Below are 23,241 nucleotides of genomic sequence, written 5' to 3' on the forward strand. Positions count from 1 at the left end.
CTCAGAAATGGGTTGATTTAGCTGGCTTTGCAAGAGAATTAAAGCAGATTGACAACTCAACCCCCGAGCATGAGTGGAAATTAAATTGGCTTTTGAAGGAGATAGAAAAGTTCGGAGTGAAAGTTGTCCGTTATATGTAAAGTTTGTTTGATGAACCGAAACCTTTGTGTTCAATGAAAGTTGTTTTAAGATGGTCACTCTGGAATGACACCTTTTGTATTTGCATCTGGCATTTGCATTACATGTATTTATTTAAGCATTTTACATGCATTAATTATAAAAACACAGAAATAATTTATGGAAGGTTATGTGACAGTAATAACAATATCATCCATTCATACTACTTCCTCATCGTCATGAATAAGCAAATGGAAATAATGGAGCAATCTCATAAGGGATCACAAGATCAGTTGCAAGAGCAGTTAGTCGGGTCACAACAAGATACGGGGAATCAAGCATCGGGTTCTTTGCAAGGCGTATCGAATCAAATGATCCAGGTACTGGTACCACAGGCTGCTAGTAAATAGAAAATAGAGGATAAAGGAAATCAATCTCATCAGACTGGTACATCAAGAGTGATAATTTGCCCTGGAGCGTCTAACTCAGACCTAGGGACGAGCCTCATCAATTTTGAACAATTTGAAGACAAATTCAGGTGGTTGAATGAAGCCATTGAAGATATGAAGATTGTTAATGCCCCTCACAAGGAGTTAGAAGCTAGAGAACTTTGTTTGGTCCCTGATTTGGTCATCCCACATGAATTTAGGGTGCCTAATTTTGAGAAATATAATGGCACTAGTTGTCCCATAATTCATCTAAAGATGTTTTGTAGAAAGATGGAAGGGTACCTAAATAATGACAATATTTTACTTCCATGATAGTCTTGCTGGGCCAGCTATAGTATGGTATAACCGTTTGAACAAAGAACAGATCAAGACATGGGTCAACCTAGCTGATGCTTTTCTGGGACAATATCAATATGTTAAAGGCTTAGCCCCAAAACGTCATGACCTTCAAAGGATAAGAATGAAAGCTACTGAGAGCTTTAAAGAATATGCCCTAAGATGGAGAGGAGTGGCAGCACAAGTTCAACCTCCTTTGTTAGAAGAAGAAATATCATATATGTTTCACGATTCTCTTCCAGCTCCTTTCTTTGAGTTAATGTTGGGAAAGTCAACGAATAACTTCAAGGATCTTATGACAGCTGGAGAGTTAATTGAGGATGCAATCAGCAAAGGAAACTTGAAAGACACTTCTAAAAACCCAACCGATCAAAAGGAACAAGCTGATGAGGTGAATGAATGTCACGTCAAGAGCTCTCAAAGCCGTAAAAGAAAATGGGTAGCGGGTTACTCGAGATTTCCAAAGAAAGTCCCAAGATCAAAAAATGCTTTGAAAGTGTTCCAAACTCCTATCTCAGATCTATATCCCCATTTGATTGAAGGTTAATACCTCACACTGAGGCCAGTGAAAGTGCAACCAGACCCTTCTGCTCATAGCTATGATAAAGATAGTGTCTGTGATTTCCACTTGGGGGCATTGGGACATTCTACGGGAAACTGTAGGCCGCTGTTAAAGGAGATAGAGATGCTTGTGGCAAATGGGACATTAACAGAGGAATTGGTGGAACAGTGGATTACGAGCTCGAGTGGGGCATCAAAGAGCATTATGTAACATCCGTTTGAGTTAAGTGCCACGACATTAGATGGGTAATGAGGCCTCCTAGATAGGAAGAGATCATTTCATTCTATCATGAAGCTTTATTCCATTTGCAAAATCATGTTTGAACTTGTTTTTCATCATTTCTCAGTTTTTTTGTATAATGATATTTAAATAAATTCATGTTACTTTAAGGATGGTAAGCATTAAATCGAATTTGCAACTTGAAATTCTTTGAATATCAACTGAATTAAAAACTCTTTAAATGATTAGAGTTATAAATCTTTGACAAGATGACAAGGTTGAAACCTGATAAAACAAGGACCTTGACCTTATCCCCAGAAGATACAATCGAACACCATACCTTTTTATTGCAGGGACCGATATAGCCTTCTTCTATCATAATGGAATGAGCCATAGGCTTGGTATTCAGGTATGTATAGGAGCGGACAACGTAGGGCATCTTTTGTGTATGATGTCACGAAACTGAATAGACCAAACTTTTGTTGATGACGTTGAATGATGATTATGATCTTTACGGATGAAATAGTCGAGTAGGTGAATCTAGTTTAGGTCAGTTACTTGGAAATTGAACTCTAACGATGAGATTTTCTGACTTTCAACAACACCTAGACTATGACAGGTTCTTCTTGACAAGCTTAAGAAATTGGACCCGTATACCCAAATTATAATATTATATGTATACAATAAAGCTTGAGCTGTCCCTCTAGAGCAATTGGTTAAACGCCCCGGCTTTATGGACATAATTTAGCTAGCCTAATAAAGGTGATGATATTATATATATACAATAAAGCTGAGCTATTCCGCTAAAGCAATTGGTTATAGAGGAAACTCGAAAGCCCTGGCTTTATGAATAGATTATATTCAAACCATGACCTTGATCGGGTACCTGGCAATTTGGTGTATGCTCCACTGTGATTGTCAAGTCAAAGACTTTGTGATGAGACGAACCCTTCAGCTAGCCCGATAGAGGCAAATTACAATAAAGCTGATTTCAGCTAGCCAGACAATGGCAAATTAAATCAAGTTTTTCTAAATAAGGAGTTTCGGTAAAGATTGACTAAGGGAGTTAAGGAAAACCTGTTATAGTCAACTTCACACGAGCACTCAGGAATTTCATTTTTAGATCGATATTTCTGCACTGCCTTTGTTAGAGGAGTCTACGAGGCTTGAACAAATGGAAGATTTCAGAGAACTGAAATAGAAGTGTTCTATAAAGTCTAGTAATTGATTATGCAAGTTGTGTCATTTTGTCCGTATTCGATTAAAATACCAAGCCAGAAGAAGGGGCATGTTGTGATGTTCACGAAGACCGAGAAAGAAATATAAGTTTGTTGGCTGAAACCTTAAAAAATAGGAAGCCAACTGAAGCCAACCCATCAATTTTGACACTTGTCAAAGAGTTATAACTCTGAAAAATTAAATAGTTATTGATTCTTTTGATATTTTTTGAACTCATGTTTATGATTTGATTTGATTGTGAGCCTGAATTAAGGGGCAATATTTTATAAAATTCTTTCATTCTTTGATCCCTATAATAAGAGAAAAGGGAAAAACATTTTCAAACATGACAGTTTCAAGTGTGAAAGGTCCTTGAAGCTTGTGAGACTCATTATGCCTCTATTAGAGAAAAGGAATAAGCAATGCCAGAACATGAAGCATTCCACGATCTTGAAGTAGATGGTCCAAGAGAACAGAATGAATGAAGAATGAAACTTATAAAATTTCCTTGTGACGTTGTCAATTACCCATCAAAAAGAAGATGATCTCATTATTCAGAAGGGGCACATATTACAGCTTGTATAAAATGCAAGACATTTTGTTAGAAGAATTGGTCACTTCTTAAGTGTTTATGACAATGTGAATAGACGCCTTCAAACTACTTGACAACACTACTATGTAGTGACACGAGAATGAGAACATTCAAGTTATGATATGTTGGGCACAAAGAGATCCAAGAGTACCCACTTTGGGGCATGACCAGAAACCCATATCATGTTGGGATGACAAGATTCAGATCAAGAAGATATTGAGAATGAGCCTCACAACTTGAAGTGTTAGGGGCAGACCGTGAATTTGAGCAGAGCTTACCTTGTAAAGAAAATCAACTGAGCATTGATCAATGTCAGAGTCCTGGAAGAACAACTCTGAAAGTATAATTGAGCCAAGGACGGAAATGAGGCAACACAGTCGTATTTCTTACTATAGCAAGATGTTGAGAGAGAAAACACTTTCTCCGAAATAAAGAAAGAAAACAAAGACGATAAGAAGAAGATCAGAGGGCTTGTCAAAGATGCAAGTAGGAAACTGTGAGTTGCTACACGAGCATATGAAGTAGACCCTTGAAAGAATGATCAAGTAGAAGAAGATCGAGCTTACCATTCTGGAGCCAAGTGAAGATTGATTCAACATTTATGCATTCATGAAAACATCATTTGCATAAAAGAAAATGCATTACACTGATACATTTAATTGCATTAGTATTTCATGCATAAACACATGATTTTTGACAGATCTTCCAGTGAAAAGAGAAGATTCATGATGTCAAAATCCCGACAAGTTTGAAGGGAAAATTTCTAACCTCAAACGCAAGGAGTTACATTTAGAGAGGCATACCCTGAAGAATTGAGAGGTCTAATCCACAGAAGAAGCATTACTCTGAAGTGATGACCATCAGATATAGAAGAAAAACAAAGATTTTTGTGTATAAAGAAGTGAATCGATCGACTGGAAAGACTTGCACACATGAGATTGGAGCAAGTCAATCTTAAGCCTTCACCGAAGAGCAGTGAAGCAAACCATCCATAAGACCTTTGGGTAAGATGTTTTCAAAAGAATTTGAAAATAAAAAATAATGTTTTAAGAAGATGGAATTTTTGAAAACGAAGAATGCGGTTTTCAAAATTTCACAATTTATAAGTCCTTCGGGCCATCAGTAAGTCTTTCGAGCATGATGCTTAAATCTTTCGGGTCATCTGTAAGCCTTTAGAGCAAGATGATAAGTCCTTCGGGCCATCCGTAAAACCTTCGGGTAAGATGTTTTCAAAAGAATTTGAAAATGAAAAACGATGTTTTGAGAAGATGAAATTTTTGAAAACAAATAATGCGATTTTCAAAATTTCACAATTTTTAAGTCCTTCGGGCCATCAGTAAGTCTTTCGAGCATGATGCTTAAATCTTTAGGGTAATTTGTAAGCCTTCACGGAAGAGTAGTGAAGCGAACCCATAAGTAAGTGTCATCAGTAAGTCTTTCGAGCATGATGATGAAGTCCTTCGGGCCATCAGTAAGTCTTTCGAGCATGATGATTAAGTTCTTCGGGTAATTTGTAAGCCTTCGCCAAAGAGTAGTGAAGCAAATCCATCAATAAGTCTTTCGAGCATGATGATTAAATCCTTCGGGTAATTTGTAAGCCTTCACCGAAGAGTAGTGAAGCAAATTCACCAGTAAGTCTTTCGAGCATGATGATGAAAATCCTTCGGGTCATTTGTAAGTCTTTCGAGCATGATGATGAAATCCTTCGGGTCATTTGTAAGTCTTTCGAGTGAGATGATAAGTCCTTCGGGCCATTTTAAGCCTTTTCGGAAGAGTGTTGGAGCAAGCCATCAGATCATCAGATGTGAGAGGAAATTGAAGGTTCTCGAGTACAAAGAAGTGGATCAGTTGATTAAAAGAAAATGTGCACGAGGAGTCATTAACCAATTCAAGGTCTTAGAAAGAGAGATGTTCAGATGGCAGCCTAGTCCAAGAAGATTCTCATATCTAGCTGTTGCGAGACAAGATCCCGCAAGAGAAATGGATTCTCAAAGATTCCCTTAAATTTTAAATTTTTCGAGTATAATGTTTTTCAAATCTGTAAGCATACATTAATGAGTGGCAACGTTTGTTTTTCAGGTTTAACCTTCGAAGTTGAGCCTTCATGAAAGAATAGTGAAGAATAATCAAACCATAAGATTGTTCGCTACTCCCTGAAGCAAGAGGGAGCGAACCCGTAGGCAGAAGATTGTTCGAGTTTTACTCCCTAAAGCAATAGGGAGCGAACCCGTAGGCAGAAAATTGTTCGAGTTCTACTCCCTGAAGCAAGAGGGAGCGAACTCGTAAGCAGAAGATTGTTCGAGTTCTACTTCCTGAAGAAATAGGGAGCGAACTCGTTTTTAGAAGATTGTTCAAGTTCCTTAATCCCTGAACAAGAGGGAGCGGACACATCATTCGAAGATTTTTCAAGTTTCATTTATCCCGAAGTAACAGCAGAGTGCTTTAATCTTTTGAAGTTCTCAAGACCGGACAAAGTCAATCATCTTTTGATCTTTGCTCTATTCTCGTTACACGACAACGAGCAAAGAGGGGCAGCTGTAGATGCTCGTTTTTGTCCGGGGTTAGATCGCTAAACCCGACCCCAAAATCCGTTGAAGGCCCGATTCAAGTCCAATGATCCAGTAGAGCAGCCTATGTTCCACGTGAGAATTCCCTAAAATAAAAACGGTTATGGGGAGTTAACAAGCATGAATGAGAAGTTACCAATAAGATTGAGGTTTATAATCGTATGAGGAAACTGAAAAGAGGTTCGGTTTTTATTTGGGGGTAACCATATCGAGAGGACCACGAAAAATGAGAGGAATTTTTTACACCATAACAGGGGGGACATCCATCAGTTATCGCGAGGACAGAACCAAAAATAACCAGGGGAACCACGCTTTACTGTCTTGTAATAGGGGTATTCTGAAACGGAAATGAAGGAGAAGGTTTCCAACAATTGCAAAATGAGGTATTCTAAAACCTACGAAAACAGGGTGTAATAGGGGTCATTCCCTATTTTTTTTTCAAAAGCAATAGCAAGTATTGAAGGCAATTTTCCTGCTCATTTTCCTTTTAGTGTGATATGGGGTGTGTTCATGGTTTGAAACAAAAAATAAACAAAGGTATGGATTTCCTTCAACAATTGCATGCAACCATATTTCCTTTTCCATTTATTACTTTCGAATCAAAGTAAAAGAGTAAATAGATTTGGATTTTTCGAGTTACCTTGTCAGTGGGTGTCAATACCGGAGCAAGCTTTGGGGTCTGAGGTTGAGGAGTCTCGTCGGCCGTAGAACTTAGGGGTCGTTGCTTGTAGGTTCCGGGGTCGATTCTTGGGTTGTAAGGGATGAGAGTGAGATGATAGGAATGGAGGAGATAGGGAGAGAAGAGAGCATAACGGCTGTTGGACGATAAATGAGGGCTAGGTTAGCTCCTTACCCAAAATACCAGATATATTTTATGGCCAAAACGGCGCCGTTTAGTGAGTGTTTAGGGATCCTGTTTTACGCGTGGTTATGTGCCGTTTGAGCCATTCAACTTTTTGGTTTCATGCATTTTGGTCCATAAATCATGTTTTCCTGTTTCCAATTTTGCATCTTTATTTTATGCGTTTTAATTTTCAGTCCCAAATATTATGTTATTTAGTTTTTGTTAATTTAGACATTTAACTTCTAAATTGTTGCATGTTCGTTTTAGTCACTAAATCACATTTTTCAAGTTTATAATTTTATCTTCATGTTTGTAAGTGTTTCTTTTTTTTAGTCATCTGTTTATATATTTTTTTTACTGTTTACGCATTTGGCTCGTAATTTTGGTTAATTGGCATTTTAGTCTTTAAATCTAATTTGTTGTGTTTTTAATTTGATCTTTGTATTTCATGCGCATTTAATTTAAGTCACAAATGTTGGTTATTTTGTTTTTGTGATTTAGACATTAGGGCTCCAAGTTTTTACATGTTACGTTTTAGTTCAAGTTTAAGTTTCTTACGTGTATGTATGTGTGATTAGTTAGGGTTCGTTTCGGGTGTATACTTATCCTAGGTTTGAGTGATGATGATATGTGTGCATATGTTATTACGTGGTTCATAAGTATGGATTTAGGTGTAACATATATTTTTATTTAATTAATCTTTGCATGATATCATTTTTGCATAATTTACATGATAGCCTCACGTGCATAACTTGACTCTTATTACATAATTTAACTAAGGGTAATATCCTTTTAATTTAAAATTGTTGAAGTGGGCAGTCATAACTGATTTGAGGTCTACTTTTAATGATTTTAAAATAAAAGTGTATCCCGAAAGTGAAACAAAAAAATTGATTTGTCACCTAAAATTTGGGAACGAGAGATAAAGAAATGTTCGTTTATTTAAATATATCGAGAAAAGGTTGTTATATCTTTAAGATCTGGTCTCGATATTTGTAAATAATCAAACATTCTTTATCTTTCTAAAATGACTTGGTAATTTTAATTTAATTCGTTTGAGTGTTCTTGAATGTTTTAAATTTACATTTTTGTTTTATGGGATCAAAAGCCAAATTAAATTCAAATTTGTAAAGTTCATTGCAAAGACGTTAATTAATCGACTAGGTACCGATTTAGGGCGTCGTGAGGGTGCTAATCCTTCTCCATACGTAACCGACTCCCGAACTCGATTTTGGTAACGCATACCTCAATTTGTTGTTTTAATTAAAATTAATTTTTTATTTAAAATGACAACATTTTTGGGTGCCCAATCACACCCTAATCAAAGATTGGTGGCGACTCTTCAAACCGTATTTTTCGATCTTAAAGAAAATCTAAAATTTTTCGAAATGAGAGGTCTTTTAAATCGCATTTGTTTTTAAATTAAAAGAGAAATTAAGAATTAATGTGGTTTTCAAAATCTCACCTTTTAAGGAAAAAATCGTTTCGACAAATCTAAAATAGTTTAAGGATAAATTTATAATTTAATCTTCGTAGAATTTTTATTATTCAATGAGAGAAGAAGGATATTTTAAAAAAAATAAGGGCATTTTAGTCTAAAACGTTGATAATCCAACAATACCTAAGGAAATAGAGGTAATTACATTCCCAGTAATATACCTCAAAACATCTACTATTGGTAATAAAACATTACCAGGAATGAAATTTCCGGCCAACCAAACATGGGAATGTGGATTTCATTCTCATGTGAATCCCACATTCCTTGAACCAAACAACCCCTATAGGTTTTGGATTCTGAGCATAAACAAAATTGCAAGGTACTTAAAGTTCATCATCAAATAGTTGAGTATCTAATATTATTCTTTGAGATTCTGGATTTAAACATCGCATAAAGAAAAATATGTGTTTTCCATTGTAGTTGAAAGTATTTGAACATATTCTAATATTTTTAGAGTAATATTAATATTTTTAAATAATGAAAATTTTGTGTTTAATAATTTATATAAAAAATATTTTTTTTCAAAAGAAAAATTAAGATGTCATTTGACAACTATGAAGAGGGAAGTGCTTTTGGAGTGTAGCGAACAATGGCAAATGCATGTTAGAAAATAGAGCTTTTAGCTTTTAAGTAGCATGGGCGTATCACAGGAAGGTATCATGAGAAAGCAAAATGACAAGCACCCAACAACTTATTTTAGCTTCCATGTTAAAGGCAAGTATACATGTTCTACAATCCATATAAACTGCAGTAAGTTTTAACAAAGCTAATATTGCACACCAATCCATGAAGCAAACCAGGAAACAGATTACGCCGCAGCGACAGCCTCCGAGGGCTTTGCTTCGGCTTCTGTTTCCCAGAAGGTAGTCTTCTTTCCGGTCTTTGATACGGTCTGCAGAACGGTATCGGGTTGGATGTTGCCCTTTACAGTCACTTTCTGCTGCTCCAAATCTATATCATATGATTCTACACCTGAAATGTGTTCCATGACTGATATATTAGTTAATCCTATCAAACCAGATAGAATAACAGCAACTGATTATGATGGCCCATCTCTCCGGCTAAAAAGTTAGAAGTGGAATATATCATTAGATGGGGGTATGATTTTCCTACAATCCGTTTACCAATTATGGAAAGATGACGAATGCAAAATTATGCCATCATAAATCAGTATCCGCTAAAATGAAATTGCTTCCTGTCACTGAGTCCAACACCTCTCTTTTTCCTTTCTCCTTCGGGAAGTGGGAGGCAATATCCATGTTACTCGGACTCAGAGATGGAACAGGCAGCGCTAGCGAGGGAAGTCGTCCCCCTATCTTAACAATTTCAAATTATCATACAATTTAAGTATTTTATTCACCCTCAAATTTCATAAATACGTCCCTAGCATAAAATTGTGTTTGTCCTGCTCGGACTTGTTGATGAGAGGACTTGTTTATGAGCATGAATCAAATACAAATACGTATCCTACATGAGTACTTGTTTTTTATTGACATTGGTGATTGTAAAACTTAGTTTAAGATAATTTGAACACCAAAGGTGATGATTACAGAAAATGAGGGTTAAAACAGACCTTCCATTTTCCCCAGAACTCTCTTAACAGCTCCAACACATCCCTGGCATGACATGCCAACCTTGAGAACAACAGTCTGCAGATTGCAATGAATCAATGAATACCCAGTTAAGTTAGGGTCTGTTTGTTTAGCTGTAATTGGTTTTCCATAAAATGAATTACTGAAATTTGAATTACTGGAAAATGAATTACTGGAATTTGAATTCTGGAAAATGAATTACATTTCTGTAAAATGAATTACATTTCTGGAAAATGAATTACATTTTTGGAAAACATCTGGAAAACGTTTTATGATGTTTGGAAGATGTTATTTAAACATTTTTTCGGTATATTTTAGTGAAATAAAATTTTATAAATTATATTAATTATTTATTAAAGTAATAGTACTATATTATATTTTAAAAATATTAATTAGTATATTTTAATATCTTTACTAAAATATTATTGAAATATATAAATAATATTATTCATTATTAAATATATAAAAAAATTATTATATATTATTAAAATAAAAATATAATATCTTATATTATTATAATAGAATTGATTATTTTATATATATTAAAAATATAATATTATATTATAAATATTAATAATATATTTTAAATATTTTAATAATTAATATTTTGATGAAAATGATATTAAAATATTTTGTTAATATTAAATTCATAAAATAAAATTATTTTGAGTATTTTTGCTTTGAAGTGAAAAGTTCGGAAAATGACTTACGGAAAATGAATCCGTAAGTCATTTTACAGAAAACACAAAGGAAATTCTGTTACTAGGAAAATGAATTACATTCCGGAAAACGAATTACGTGAAACAAACACGGGAAAACGTTTTCCGGAAAACGAATTACGTGAAACAAACACGGGAAAACATTTTCCGGGAAATGAATTACGTGAAACAAACACGGGAATTCGGGGAAAACCAATTCCATAATTCCAATTACGGGAAACAAACAGACCCTTAATTCACCTTAGCAATTAACAACCATGAATCAAGAATGGCCCGACGGGTATGCGGGACAGTAGTTCCTCTTGAAAATTTTAAATTATCATATAATTTAGATCTTTTCTTTATATTTTCTATTAATGATCTATTTTTGTTCCTAAAATTTTATAAGTAATACCCAAACATAAAATTTTTAGCTAGTTAACAAATATTCTAATCTTCAAACATCCTCATTAATACCCCTCCTCCTGCTAACAATATATATTGATTAAATACCTCATGTACTAAATGCATAATTTATTTTTTTGATAAATTACTCGTGTAATAGTAAATTATTATTTTTTTATCCGTTTTAGAAATTAAATTTTAAATTTATTTAAAATTATATATTAAGTTTAATTTTTATTTCATTTTAATATTTTTATTTAAAATTTAATATTAAATTTTAAAAAATAAAAATTTAATATTAAATTTTAAAAAAATAAAAATTTATTTATTAAAATACACCAAAATTAATTGTCTAGATACTAAACTTATAAAATTTTTAATGACGAATACTAAAAAAATCAAACGAAAACTGATAGTTGAAATACTAAATGATTTTTACTCTTTTAAGAAAAAAGTGAAAAATATAAATACATCAATCTTCATCTCCAAAGTATCAATACCAAATCATTCCTATTCGTTTCCTTTTTTAAGTTTTAGCTAGTCATTTTCCCCTTTATCTTTGAAACCTAAATACAAATGAATCAAAATTTGATATGATGAAAAACAAAAAAAATAGATCTTTAAAAAAATTAAAGAAACAAAAAGAAATTTGACCCAGAAAATATTCCAAAAAAAAAAACTAAATAATAGAAACGTTTAAAGATTCAGCCAAGAAAAAAAAGTAGGTACCTGAGACATGGCTTTAAACTTTGGAAAAATGGAGAGGGAGGAGTAGATATTGTTTAGCGTTGGTATGAAGCAGCAAGGTCGAAATTTATAAAAGAATTGTGGTGTTGTGCACGCGCTTTTACAAATATATTTAAGTCTTATCATTTTTTCTTCTTTATAAGAATTAAAAAATAATAAAATATTTCAAATATTTTAGTTATTAAAATTTTGTTCAAGCATGGATTCGTATGGATGTATGGGTAAATTTTATCTAGATATATATAAGTTGTTATGGTAATTCTGCTGTGTAACAATTAATATATATATATATATATTATTTTCATTTTATAATTTTAAAAAAAGTTTATATATATCTTAAATATCAACTTTAAAAATAAATATATACATGAACCATTTTATAAGTGACCTTTGATATTTGATTGGAATGATATAATTTAAATATTTAAGCATCAAATAGGAATCAAGTGATCTCAGTAATCAAAGAAATTATTATTATCCATAAATATTACCTCGAAATCATTTTATATTAGTAAAAAGATATTATCTCGTAATCATCCCACATTTAATACTTAAATAGTTTAAGACAAATAAACGATTCACATATATGAATTTGATTTTTTTAAATAGTTTAAGATAATTAAAAAATAATTATTCAAGATTTTTTAATACATTAACAACATGTGTTATTTTAAAAGCGAGTAAAACTAAAATTTTTAGTTAATGATAAACTTCAAATCATATAAAGCGCATGAATTTCAGTTTATTAAACACTCGCTTTCTTGTTATTCAAGCAACCATTAACCACACTTCTACTTAAATATAGACACGTATAAAAATTCAAAAATAAGAATACAAATTTTTAATGTTTTGTTAAAAAAAATCCTGTAAATAAGTATTTTTTTTAAAAAAAATTATAAGATTTATAAGTGAAGGAATAAATTTTGAACACAAGATATTGATCTAATATTTTTCGGTAAGCTTTCAAAAAAAGTAAAATAAAAAGTGAGATCATTTTAATAAATGAGATATTTATATTTAAAATTTAGAAGAGGAGTGAGAAATTTAGGGTCTGTTTGATTCTAAAAAATATAGTCTATTTTCAATTTCATTTTATTATAAAATATAAAACATTGAAAAAAACATGTTTGGTTGTGAAATTAGAAAATAATTTCTAAAAATTGAAAAACAAAAATAAGTGATAATATAAAAATAAAAAAAAATATGTTTTCAGTATTTTCATTAAATTATTTTGAAAATTTGAAAAATAGGAAAACACAATATTTAGTTTTTTTTTAACTTAACTTGCAAATATTCAAATCATCTTAACAATAATTTTTTAACTTATGGTATCTAAAACCCTCAAAGTTTTTTTTCCAAAAAATCAATATGGTCCCTAAACCTTTTTTACTCTCAATTTGATCCTTAAACTAATTTTTTTTATAATTTTTTAGTATTTCTATATTTAATGTATTAAATATCTTAATCATTGTTTATATTTTATATCTTAAATGTAAATATTTTAAAAAAATTTAATTAAGTCTTTAAACTTTATAAAAGTAACAATTAGGTCCTCGAACTTAGTCAAAAAATCAATTAAGTCCATCTATCACATTGTCATCCATCATGTACTTACTAAACAGGATTGTGAACTATCACATCAATATTGTACGTTGTCATGTAAACTTTGTGAACTATTATGTAAGCATCATGATGGTCAATGTTTGATTCAGTTAGTCAAATGGTTATATTGATTTTTTTTTCTCAATTTAAGGGTTACAATAAGTGTAAAAAAATTCAAGGACTAAAATAGTTCCCCCAAAAAAATTGAAGGCCTTAAATACCACTAAACATATTTTTTTATTTTAATGACACTTTTCTATTTTCTTGTTTACAATAATATTTTTATATATTTTTTTTAATTTAATTGATATTCAATATGCATTAACATTATATTCTTATTACAAATTAAAATAATTTTTGTGTTATAATTTTTTTTTATCAATTTTTTTATTTATTTTTTCATAACTCGCATATTAAATTTATGTAAAAAATTTATATTTTAATATCATTGTTTAATAATTAGTTGTTCATCTAAATTTTAAAAAAATAGACATCAAATATATTTTAATTATTTGTATGTATGAAATCAAGTTTTCATTTATATTAATCAAGCATATTTTCTAATTTTCAGAAAACAAAAAACAAAAACCATTTTCTAAAAATAGAAACAGAAAACGAAAACAAAAATATTTTATAGGACCGAACATGCCCTTATAATCACCGTTTAAGTTTTAGTCATTTCTTTGTTCACCAAAATTTTTTTTTACGGCATTTAATAAATTTTTGGATAAACTACATTAGATACCATCAAACTTTAGGTGTTATATCATCTATATTGTTAAACTTTCAATTTTATCAATTATAGCATTGAACTTTAATTTTCATTTCAACTATACCACTAAATCATTAACGACATGATGACATGGCTAACAGCTACTGATGTGATTGACGGTTGTCGACGTAGACACCTTACCAAAATGACATCGTTTGGATCCGGTTGTTAACTGTTAAAAACATTTTGATATTTTGATATAACAAATTAAGTTAAATGAACTTTAAGATTTTCAAAATGATTTTCTAAGTATATTCGATATAATTATTCGAATATCAAAACATTACTCCAAATCTTTCAAAGATCATTTTTAATCCTTACTCAAAGTGTAAAATTAAGTTTTAATCTTAAAACAATTTCAAAATAATTTTACAAAGTATTTCGAACCATTTCAAAGCCAAAAATTCCAGATTGCTCAGAGGGAACCGATTCCCCCCTGAATGGTTTGGCTCCGAGAATTCCAGTATGCTCGGAGGGAACCGATTCCCCCCCCCCAGGGGGTACCGATTCCCCCCTTGTATAACGGTCGAAATATTTGAATTTTACACTTAGGGAACCGATTCCCCATAGGGGGTACCAATTCCCCCCACGCTCCAAGCTGTTTTATTAATTGTTTTCACACTAAAACGGCTATATGATCTTCACTAATCATCCCCAACGTTTAGAAGTGATTCAAGGTGTATTTAAGCAAGCTTAGAAGCCATTGATCAACAACAAGAAACATCAAGCAATTAGAATCAAGAGAGAATCAAAGAGAAAGCATCAAACCTCAAGTTTTAGCATTTCAAGCCTATTTTTCATTCAATATTCATTTTGCTTTCAAGAACACTTATTGTGCTCAATTGTATTTATTCATGAGTGTTCCTTCTTTGTTATAGAATTGTGCAAACATATTTGCCTTGTGAGGTTTTTCTTGTAAGTTTGCAAATTTGTATTTCTCTTTGAGAAAAGAGTGTTATCAAGAATTGGGGTATATTCTTGAGGGAGTTGTAAGGTTATCTCTTTGGCCTCAAAAGAAAGAACAAATTAGTGAATTTGTTGGAAAATCCTTAGTGTGGATAGCTAAGGTAGTGGACGTAGACTTTGGTTGATAAAGTCGAACCACTCTAAATCGCTGTGCTATTTCTTTCAATTTTCTGCAAAAGTTTCCACCAAATTTTTTATTGCCAATTCACCCCCCTCTTGGCCGATTCAGTCAATCGATTAACTCAACATTAACGATTTAAAAGCCTAGTGATATATTTGAAACAAAAACCAAAGTTTAATGCTATAATTAGCAAAATTGAAAGTTCAGTGACATAAATAATATAATGCTTGAAGTTCAGTGGTATTTGGTGTAGTTTACCCTAAATTTTATTATGCTGATATCTTCACAAGTAATAAAAAAACATGAACAAATTGAAAAGTTATAATTGTATCAAATCAATCATCATGCATAGTTGGATTGAAAATAACAAATCGATTTTGTATTAAGAACCACAGCATGACTTTCGGTAATAAACTTATTTTACAATATTTGATTTCAATCATTAGCGTAGACTTTTTAACCTATTTATGCATCCGCATGCAACCTTTTACTTTCATGATTCTTCTTTAATTAATACAGTGACATCTTATTAAATAGTTATAATAATTTTATTAATAATGCTAAAACATATTAAAATCACTTTAGATATAATTATAGCAAAGTAAAAACTAATTACAACATCAAATAAGATGAAGGGGTTGAGGTCAATTGTTATCTGATTTTAATTTTTTATATAATTTTATATTTTATATTTTTAATGATAATCTAATTTCGTCCTTTAAAGTTTTATAATTTTGTAACTTAAATTTATAATATAAATTATAAAATATAAAGTTAATTTTTTATTCATTGAATAAAAAGTTCAGATTAAATAGATGAATCACAAAATTTAATTTATTTTTTTTACCATATATGTGATATGATAGGCAGGGGCGGATGCATATGGCCACATAGGGGGCCAAATGCACACTCATTATTTTGGATTAGGTATTCAACATAATTCAATATATTAAAAGAAGAAGAAAAAAAATAAGAAAATTTGCATACCCATTATATTGAAAAGAAGAGTATTAAAATTTTTGGACCCCCATTTCTAAATTTCTAGATCCGCCACTGATAATAGGCCAAACCACTCAACAACACTCAACTGTCCTTAGCCTACTATGCTGCTATTCACCAAATCACCTTGCATTATTCCCAATATGGAACGAAAAATAAGCAATATATAAGTTACCTGGTACACCAGTTTTTCTTGTCAAAAACAGTATTAATGAGAAAATACATATATCAATACATACGGCTGCATCCCCTGGGAAACCCTTAACTAGTAACAAGAAGGGAAAGAGATACCTATACCCATACAGAAATGGCCCTCGAAAATATATGATAGACCAGTGTGCATGTGAAACAAGTATCTTTCTTGATTTAGAGGCAATGTAAATAAGCTACAACCTATGGGTATCTGGTCTAAAATGGTTATCATAAAATGAAAACTGATCAGGAGGCACCCCGGTTGATCTGGTTGTGGGTAAGACTGGAAATCCTTCTCTACTACGTATCTGTGGCACTTGATCAGGATAGGAGGGGAAAGTTGGATAACTCTGCAGTGCAGATGAGGGTGGGCCTGGTTCCGAGTAAGGATCAAAACGTGGATTTTGAATGGATCTCAACCCTGTCTCTGCATATCGACTGGTGAGAATTTGATCATCGTTTATATAACCAGATGCAGTTGGGACAGTGGAAAAACTTGATCTAACATCCACGTAAGGGCTACTGTAAAAACGATCACCAGTAACTGGTGGATAACTACTAGAATTACTTGACTGAGTGTTGGTATAAGAAGTGGTGAGCAGATGGTTGCTAGAAGTCGGTGCAATGCCTGCATCAGGGTAATAGCTTGCCAAACTCGACAGCAGACCTGAACTCAGAAAGTTCATTTTTGAGACCTCTGCTGAAAAGTCAGTTGGAACCCTGAAGAGTCCACTGCATCCAACAGGAATCTCTACCCTCTCCCCAACTTTTCTCCCATAAACAGGAGGTTCAATAGCTTTTAGTGCAGATGCACCCTCTATCAGCGGCGATGTATTGATTTTCTGTTGTAAAGACATCCTAGCTTGTTTGAGTGCATCCAGCACATTGGTAAACCTGCTCGGTGTTTCACGTGGCACCAGTGCATAAATCTCATTTTTGTTTCCTGAAGGTTCCGTATCTGTTCCACTCATACCAGATGTAAGGAGTGGCACTGTCTGTTTCCCCGTAGAACCATGTGCATGAGAACTGTGTAAAGGAGAATGGTTTCTCTGCAGACTCTCCTGATGATGATTTCCCTTTGTCTTGGGACCTAGGGATGTTTGATTTAGGGACACAGGAAAAAGGGAGCTGCTACAGTTACGATCCTGTAACTGATCCATATCACCGTGTGAAGGTGGAACATGGTCATGGGATTGAGTTTTAAGTAATTCTGTGGAGAAGAGAATATGTTCCCCCTCTGTCACTTGGACTCGTAAGCTACCTTTCCCAGATGCATAATGAGTTTGAGTCTTGACCTCATCTCTTTCCTCAGTGACATCTGAGTTGTTCCCAGGATCACATGAATCCTAAATAATTTTATCCAAAAAAACCATAATGTCAGTAAACACACGCAAGATATAATGCAAGCGTCAAAGCATTCAATAAACTGTCTAGACAGCATAAGATAGACATGACCGCATTCTTAATGGAGATCAGTAAAAAAAAGTGCATATAGCAATCACAAGAAAAAAAGGAGTAGATCCCAGAGGCAAAAAACTAAGGGACAAGAGATCATGTGACTGGATAAGCATGCCTCAAAGCTTACTTGAAAACTGCACTAACAGTAATGTTAGGACTAAGGGAGAAGAGTGGTTCCCTCTTCTAACTGGTTACTCGAACATGCTCCTTCCAAAGAATCATATCATCCATTTACAAATTATTCATTTTCTTCCAATTTTAAAGGAACTTAAGACATCACCATTGCAAGCAACAGGAATGTTAGGAGTAAGGGAGAAGAGTAATTCCCTCTTTTACTGGTTAGATGTATATGCTCCTTCCAAAGAATCATATCATCCATTCGCAAATTATTCATTTTCTTCCAATTTTTAAAAGAACTTAAGACATCACCATTGCAAGCAAAAACTCTTACATGGAAGCTCAGTTGAAGGAAGCAAGTATCCTCACAAGCCTTTTGTGCTCATCTGAGTGGTTAGTCCCAAATAGATATGGATAGCAGAGGAATTTACATAGGTCCACAATACCATAAGACAGCAAACAAGAATCCATCTTTAGAACCAAATGTCAGAGTTCTTTTAATTTAGATTTCAAAAGATCCGATCAAAAAGTTTGGAGAATGAACAGATTAAAAGTTAGGTTAAGTTGGTGATATATGAAAGATTTGTCAGCTAGCACTTTCAGCAACCGTGCATGTGTTCTCCCAAGAGAGAGGGGGACAGGAAGTTTTCTCATCTCATAAAAAAAAAAAAGATAACCAGTCCAAAGATATAGTTTGCTGTCAAAAAACTACAGTGGAGGTTAGCCAAACAAACTAAAATTTACCCAACTTACGACAACAAAAGAGAGAAAAGGACATCCACTTATACATCTTCCCAGATTCAATACGAGATAAGGTTTTAGATCCTACCTTTCCACTTGAGTAACCAAAGTGGCAACATGCAGTTTTTGTAAGGTTCGATTTCCTCATCATCTGTATGTATTTTTATGGAAATAGATTCCTTTGAAAATAAGATTAAATCGCCTAGGTTTTGAGTTTTGACCTTTGTTTTATCTTTAAATTTTAAATTTCCCAGCCTATATCAATAGAAAACCAGATTCCACTTATCAATTCCTCGACTGAAGTTCTTGAAAAACTAACCACATCAATTATGGCTTGAATTCATGAATTTTATTCAGCTGCTTTTGAAAAAAATAGACACCAACTATTTTACATTTCAGCATCATGTTCAGATGTCAAGCCACCATTAGTATCTAATGTGATTTACCATTAAACTTTAACAAAAAGATTACAGAGGGTGCTGCAGAACCCTGAAGATTCTGCACCGGACACGCTGCACTAAGTAATTCTATCTGATACAATACTGGTTACACATATTCTGGGCATGCATTTTATAAAAGCAACATCTTGCACTATCAGACAATATGCAACTTCATATGACGGTATGTAAGAGAGAACAAGCATCCATAATTACGGAAGCAAGGACGATAGCTAATGCCGAGTATTCAACTAGTAGAAAGTGTTTCTTTTAAAATAACTTTTTGCATTGAACACCTTCATAGTCTAATGTATACTTTAATTCCTTTTGCACCAAAACTTTCAAAATGTTCCACCACAAAAACCTTGAACTTAAACTATCATGGAATTTACTTGTTTCAAACAAATATAAAACTCGTGAAGTTTTAGTATGAAACCATAACCAAGACAAGGAAAAGAGCACAAATTATCTCTATCAAATAAGTTTTTCTTAACATACCGGTGTACTACTATTATTTTCTCTGAACTTCTCTTCCCATTCTCTTTGTGCCCTTTCCATTGCTTCATAACGGTCAATCAGTTGTGCTTGATGTTCTAGTGCCCTTTCCATATCTTTCTCCCCTTCATACCCATGAAACCCAAGACCATAAGCAGTTATACTTTTTTCATTTTTAAGGCATCTGAATGTAGATTGTCCATTGCAGGAAATTCAGAATGCAAAGTTAAAATACCAGACTCACTTTCAGAGTGATTAGCATTAACTTCAGGTGAGGTTATAAGTCCATTTACTGGTGGATCAGCCTTGTCATCATCTGATTTGGGCTCCTCCGCTGCTAATCTGATAAAATAAAGCAAGCAATAGGTAATTTTTTTACTTGACTGATGAAAATTAACACCTCTTAGGATATCCATCTTGAACATGCAATCAGTTGACATGTACCAAGATGAAGAGAATTTTCAAGTACAGTCATTTTAATAAATGAAAATGAGAAAAATAATATCCTTAATTGTAATACTATTCCATTTTTTATCTTTTAGTTCTCGTTTAAGCTCCTCTGCAACTGATCTGATAAATAAGCAATCATTCACAAATATTTGGTTTACTTGACTCATGTGTAAATAACTACAAGGAAATTCATGTCGAATACGAAAGAAATTACTATGTAAGTATGAAACAAGATGAACATTCCCAAGTAAAGATATTTTTATAACTAAAAATGAGAAGAATGATCTTTAAACAATATTTCATTTTGATCATTCAGTTCTAACATTTCCAAAACACATTAAGCTGTACAAAAGTATCAAAGTAAAAAATGTACCCTCTCCATCACCATTTTCTTTCTTCTTTTTTATTTTCAGTTTTTCTTTCTTATGTCCAACCTGAGATCTAATTACACACATCCTTTTCTTTATCATATCTTATTCAGCACTATAATGTTAACATTCTTTGCATCAGAGAAAATAACATATCATACAGGTTTTATCATCCGTAATTACAGAATAGTAAATTGTAACTATTACTTAAAAAAAGAAAAGATAAATGACATGCCACATCTTTCTGATAGAATAAAAGCAAAAGTATCATGTACCAACCTTGATTCCCGGCGTCTTATCTGCCGGCATGATTTTCCCTGGCGGTGTTTTGGGGACGAAAAACCCATAGATGAAAAACTATTTTGCCTTCTCACAAGTGAGTCTTTATACTTTTCAGGAGAATGAGAAGCACTCTTGCGGCCTTTCCAAGACAAGCTTCTACCAGATACTGAAGAAAAATCATCCGAACCTGAATGTTCCTCTGACTCTTTTCTTCTCACTTTCAAACTGACAGAGCTCTCCTCTTCTTTAAAAGGCATTTCCTTGTCAGAGCTTGAATCAAGTTCCTCAGACACATCACTTACCCCATTATTCTCCAAAATGGAAAGAACATCTGCCGTTGCCTTTTCAGCCCTCCTCCTTTGGACAGACACAATTCTTAGCTGTTCTTCCAGTTCAGCTACCTAATTTATATAAAACCCACCACTAAAAAGCATTACAGAAAGTCGATACACTTGAGCATGATATATATATATATAGAGAGAGAGAGAGAGGATAAAATACAACTACCAGACCTCAGAAGGCCTCCTTAGTAAACATTTAAACATACCCTTCTTGCCAGTTCGTCAGCTCTCTGTCTTGCACTTTTAGAGACAGATCGTTCGGACAATAAACGTGCTCGAAGGAATTCAATGGTCATATTGGAATCCTCCATGTTGCAAGTTATCCTGAAAAAAAAGGGCAAAATAAGCAGACAAAAATCAAACTGAAAATCTCAAACCTAAATTAGGTCATATACTAGATTAGGTCACCTAATCTAGTATATAACTTTATAGAAGATCAACTTGTCCCCATCTCTCTCGTTTTTACACAAAAAGCATGCATCATCAATAGTGCAAATCACAGAAAGTAAGGTAAAAAAGTCCAAACTCCAGAAAGCAAGTTGCCATCAATCCATGCACAAAGTATGAACAATTACTAAAACTAATAAATGGATGTCCCTTTTTCCCATATATATGAGGTAAGGGGGAGGTAAGATAGTAGGCTACCCCCAACACCAGGTTGAGAGCAGCTTCCGTAAGAGACCTCCGAATTACATCAAAATTTCAGTTCCTCCTTGCATAAAAATGGATTTAATTATGTGTGTGTGTGTGGGTGCTTATAAGCAAATAGGAACCAGAAAGTGTTGCTAGATAGGCACGGAAATAAATACTTTGCAGGCATCAAGAGGCTTCCAACAGAAAGAACTGCCATGCAAGAGAAAACTTCACTGAGAAACTAAACAAAAATAACAGAAACTAACCATGTTTTAGCTACACTGAAAACAATATCTCCAATTTAGAACTAGACGCAAATATATCCAAATTGAGGGCTAGCATGAGACAAAATACAACTAAGATCATCAAGACCAGTTCCCAAGTTTTCTTAAGTACTTTTTGGAAGCAGATTTTGCAAGAGAAACATCCCAAATCAAATCCCAAAGACCCTCCAAATTCTTGATCAATTCAAATCAAACACAAAACTCTCTGATCTATAAAGAGATAACTGTTTATTAGCCAGAACCAGGTTTCAAATTGGGAAATTAACACAAACATGGTAGCTAAAGAAGTCTGAAATTTTGGCTTCCTAACTCAAGTTCACACCTCCAAAAGCCAAAACAGAAAAGCAAGCAACAGAATACTAATCCAAAAACATTAAAAAGTAGCTGGAAAATAAATACGACCCATGAGCTAAAACTAATTGGAGAAAAAAAAACTAACTGAAATCATTAAAAAAAACAAGGAATTAAGAAATACCCAGATTATATGTACCTTTGATCTTGCGTTTCATGATCAGAATTCTGCATTTTTAGAAGCTGGAGACTTCGACCAGCTACACTCCAAATCTAACCCCCAAAAAAACAGCTTTTTTAAGAATTAGAGTAGGAGGAGTGAGGAAAACAGGCCTTTTGAATCAGAGAAAAGGGAAGCCAAAATGGAATTGGGGTATGACTTTTTGGTATTTTTCTTTCACTAATTTTAAGATTGAAAATGGATGGAGGGCTGCGTTGGGAATGAAGAAAAGAGGCAGAAGTTTCTTTCATTTCCTTTATTTAACCCACCCGCACTCCCACCATTAGAAATTTAAAATAACTAAAATTTAACCATTAAAACACTAAAATTATCCCATCTTTTTTAATCCCATATTTATTTAGTCTTTCAATTATATTCTATTTTTTATTTTAAAATTTGATTTTATATAGGGTAAATTACATAAAAGATCACTAATATTTTAGTGAGTTTAAGTTTTAAAAGTTATAAAACTATAACTAATATTATCGTTTTATAATAAATTAATCATTCCACCACTAATCGTAGTTATACCTGTCACATAAGGTTGATGTGGAAAGTTTACTCGACTTACCTGTTCGTTTGGCCATGTTGAACCAATATTGACAAATAATATAATATAAATCACACA

The 23,241-nt window shown here is 32.9% G+C and overlaps 2 protein-coding genes across 2 annotated transcripts; both read right to left on the reverse strand.

Annotated features, from left to right (window-relative positions):
• Window positions 1-9,064: 9,064 nt before the first annotated feature.
• LOC120119649 (copper transport protein ATX1-like) lies at window positions 9,065-11,893 on the reverse strand. Its single transcript, XM_039139457.1, has 3 exons — window positions 11,827-11,893; window positions 9,976-10,051; window positions 9,065-9,374 (listed from the first exon to the last, which is right to left on the reverse strand). Exons 1-3 carry the CDS (start codon window positions 11,833-11,835, stop codon window positions 9,211-9,213), a joined length of 249 nt encoding a protein of 82 aa, XP_038995388.1. The 5' UTR covers window positions 11,836-11,893; the 3' UTR covers window positions 9,065-9,210.
• Window positions 11,894-16,449: 4,556 nt separating this feature from the next.
• Window positions 16,450-22,713, reverse strand: LOC120119647. Its single transcript, XM_039139454.1, has 6 exons — window positions 22,593-22,713; window positions 21,392-21,509; window positions 20,842-21,245; window positions 19,989-20,086; window positions 19,748-19,869; window positions 16,450-17,842 (listed from the first exon to the last, which is right to left on the reverse strand). The coding sequence occupies exons 1-6, from the start codon at window positions 22,625-22,627 to the stop codon at window positions 16,691-16,693; spliced, it is 1,929 nt and encodes a 642-aa protein (XP_038995385.1). The 5' UTR covers window positions 22,628-22,713; the 3' UTR covers window positions 16,450-16,690.
• Between the last annotated feature and the right edge of the window lie 528 nt (window positions 22,714-23,241).

This window comes from Hibiscus syriacus, unplaced genomic scaffold (genome assembly GCF_006381635.1).
Source record: "Hibiscus syriacus cultivar Baekdansim isolate YM2019G1 unplaced genomic scaffold, ASM638163v2 tig00110332_pilon, whole genome shotgun sequence".
NCBI classification, from domain to species: Eukaryota; Viridiplantae; Streptophyta; class Magnoliopsida; order Malvales; family Malvaceae; genus Hibiscus; species Hibiscus syriacus.

What these genes read in the sequence shown, in the direction of transcription:
- LOC120119649 (XM_039139457.1), bottom strand. An exon ending in AGTTCTGGGGAAAATGGAAG is followed by an intron (nt 9,375 to 9,975) that starts GTCTGTTTTAAC and finishes AACACATTTCAG; the next exon opens with GTGTAGAATCATATGATATA.
- LOC120119647 (XM_039139454.1), bottom strand. Translation starts at nt 22,627, where the DNA reads ATGCAGAATTCTGATCATGAAACGCAAGATCAAAG. An exon ending in TAATGCTAATCACTCTGAAA is followed by an intron (nt 19,870 to 19,988) that starts GTGAGTCTGGTA and finishes ATGGGTATGAAG; the next exon opens with GGGAGAAAGATATGGAAAGG. An exon ending in AAAATAATAGTAGTACACCG is followed by an intron (nt 17,843 to 19,747) that starts GTATGTTAAGAA and finishes AAAATTATTTAG; the next exon opens with GATTCATGTGATCCTGGGAA.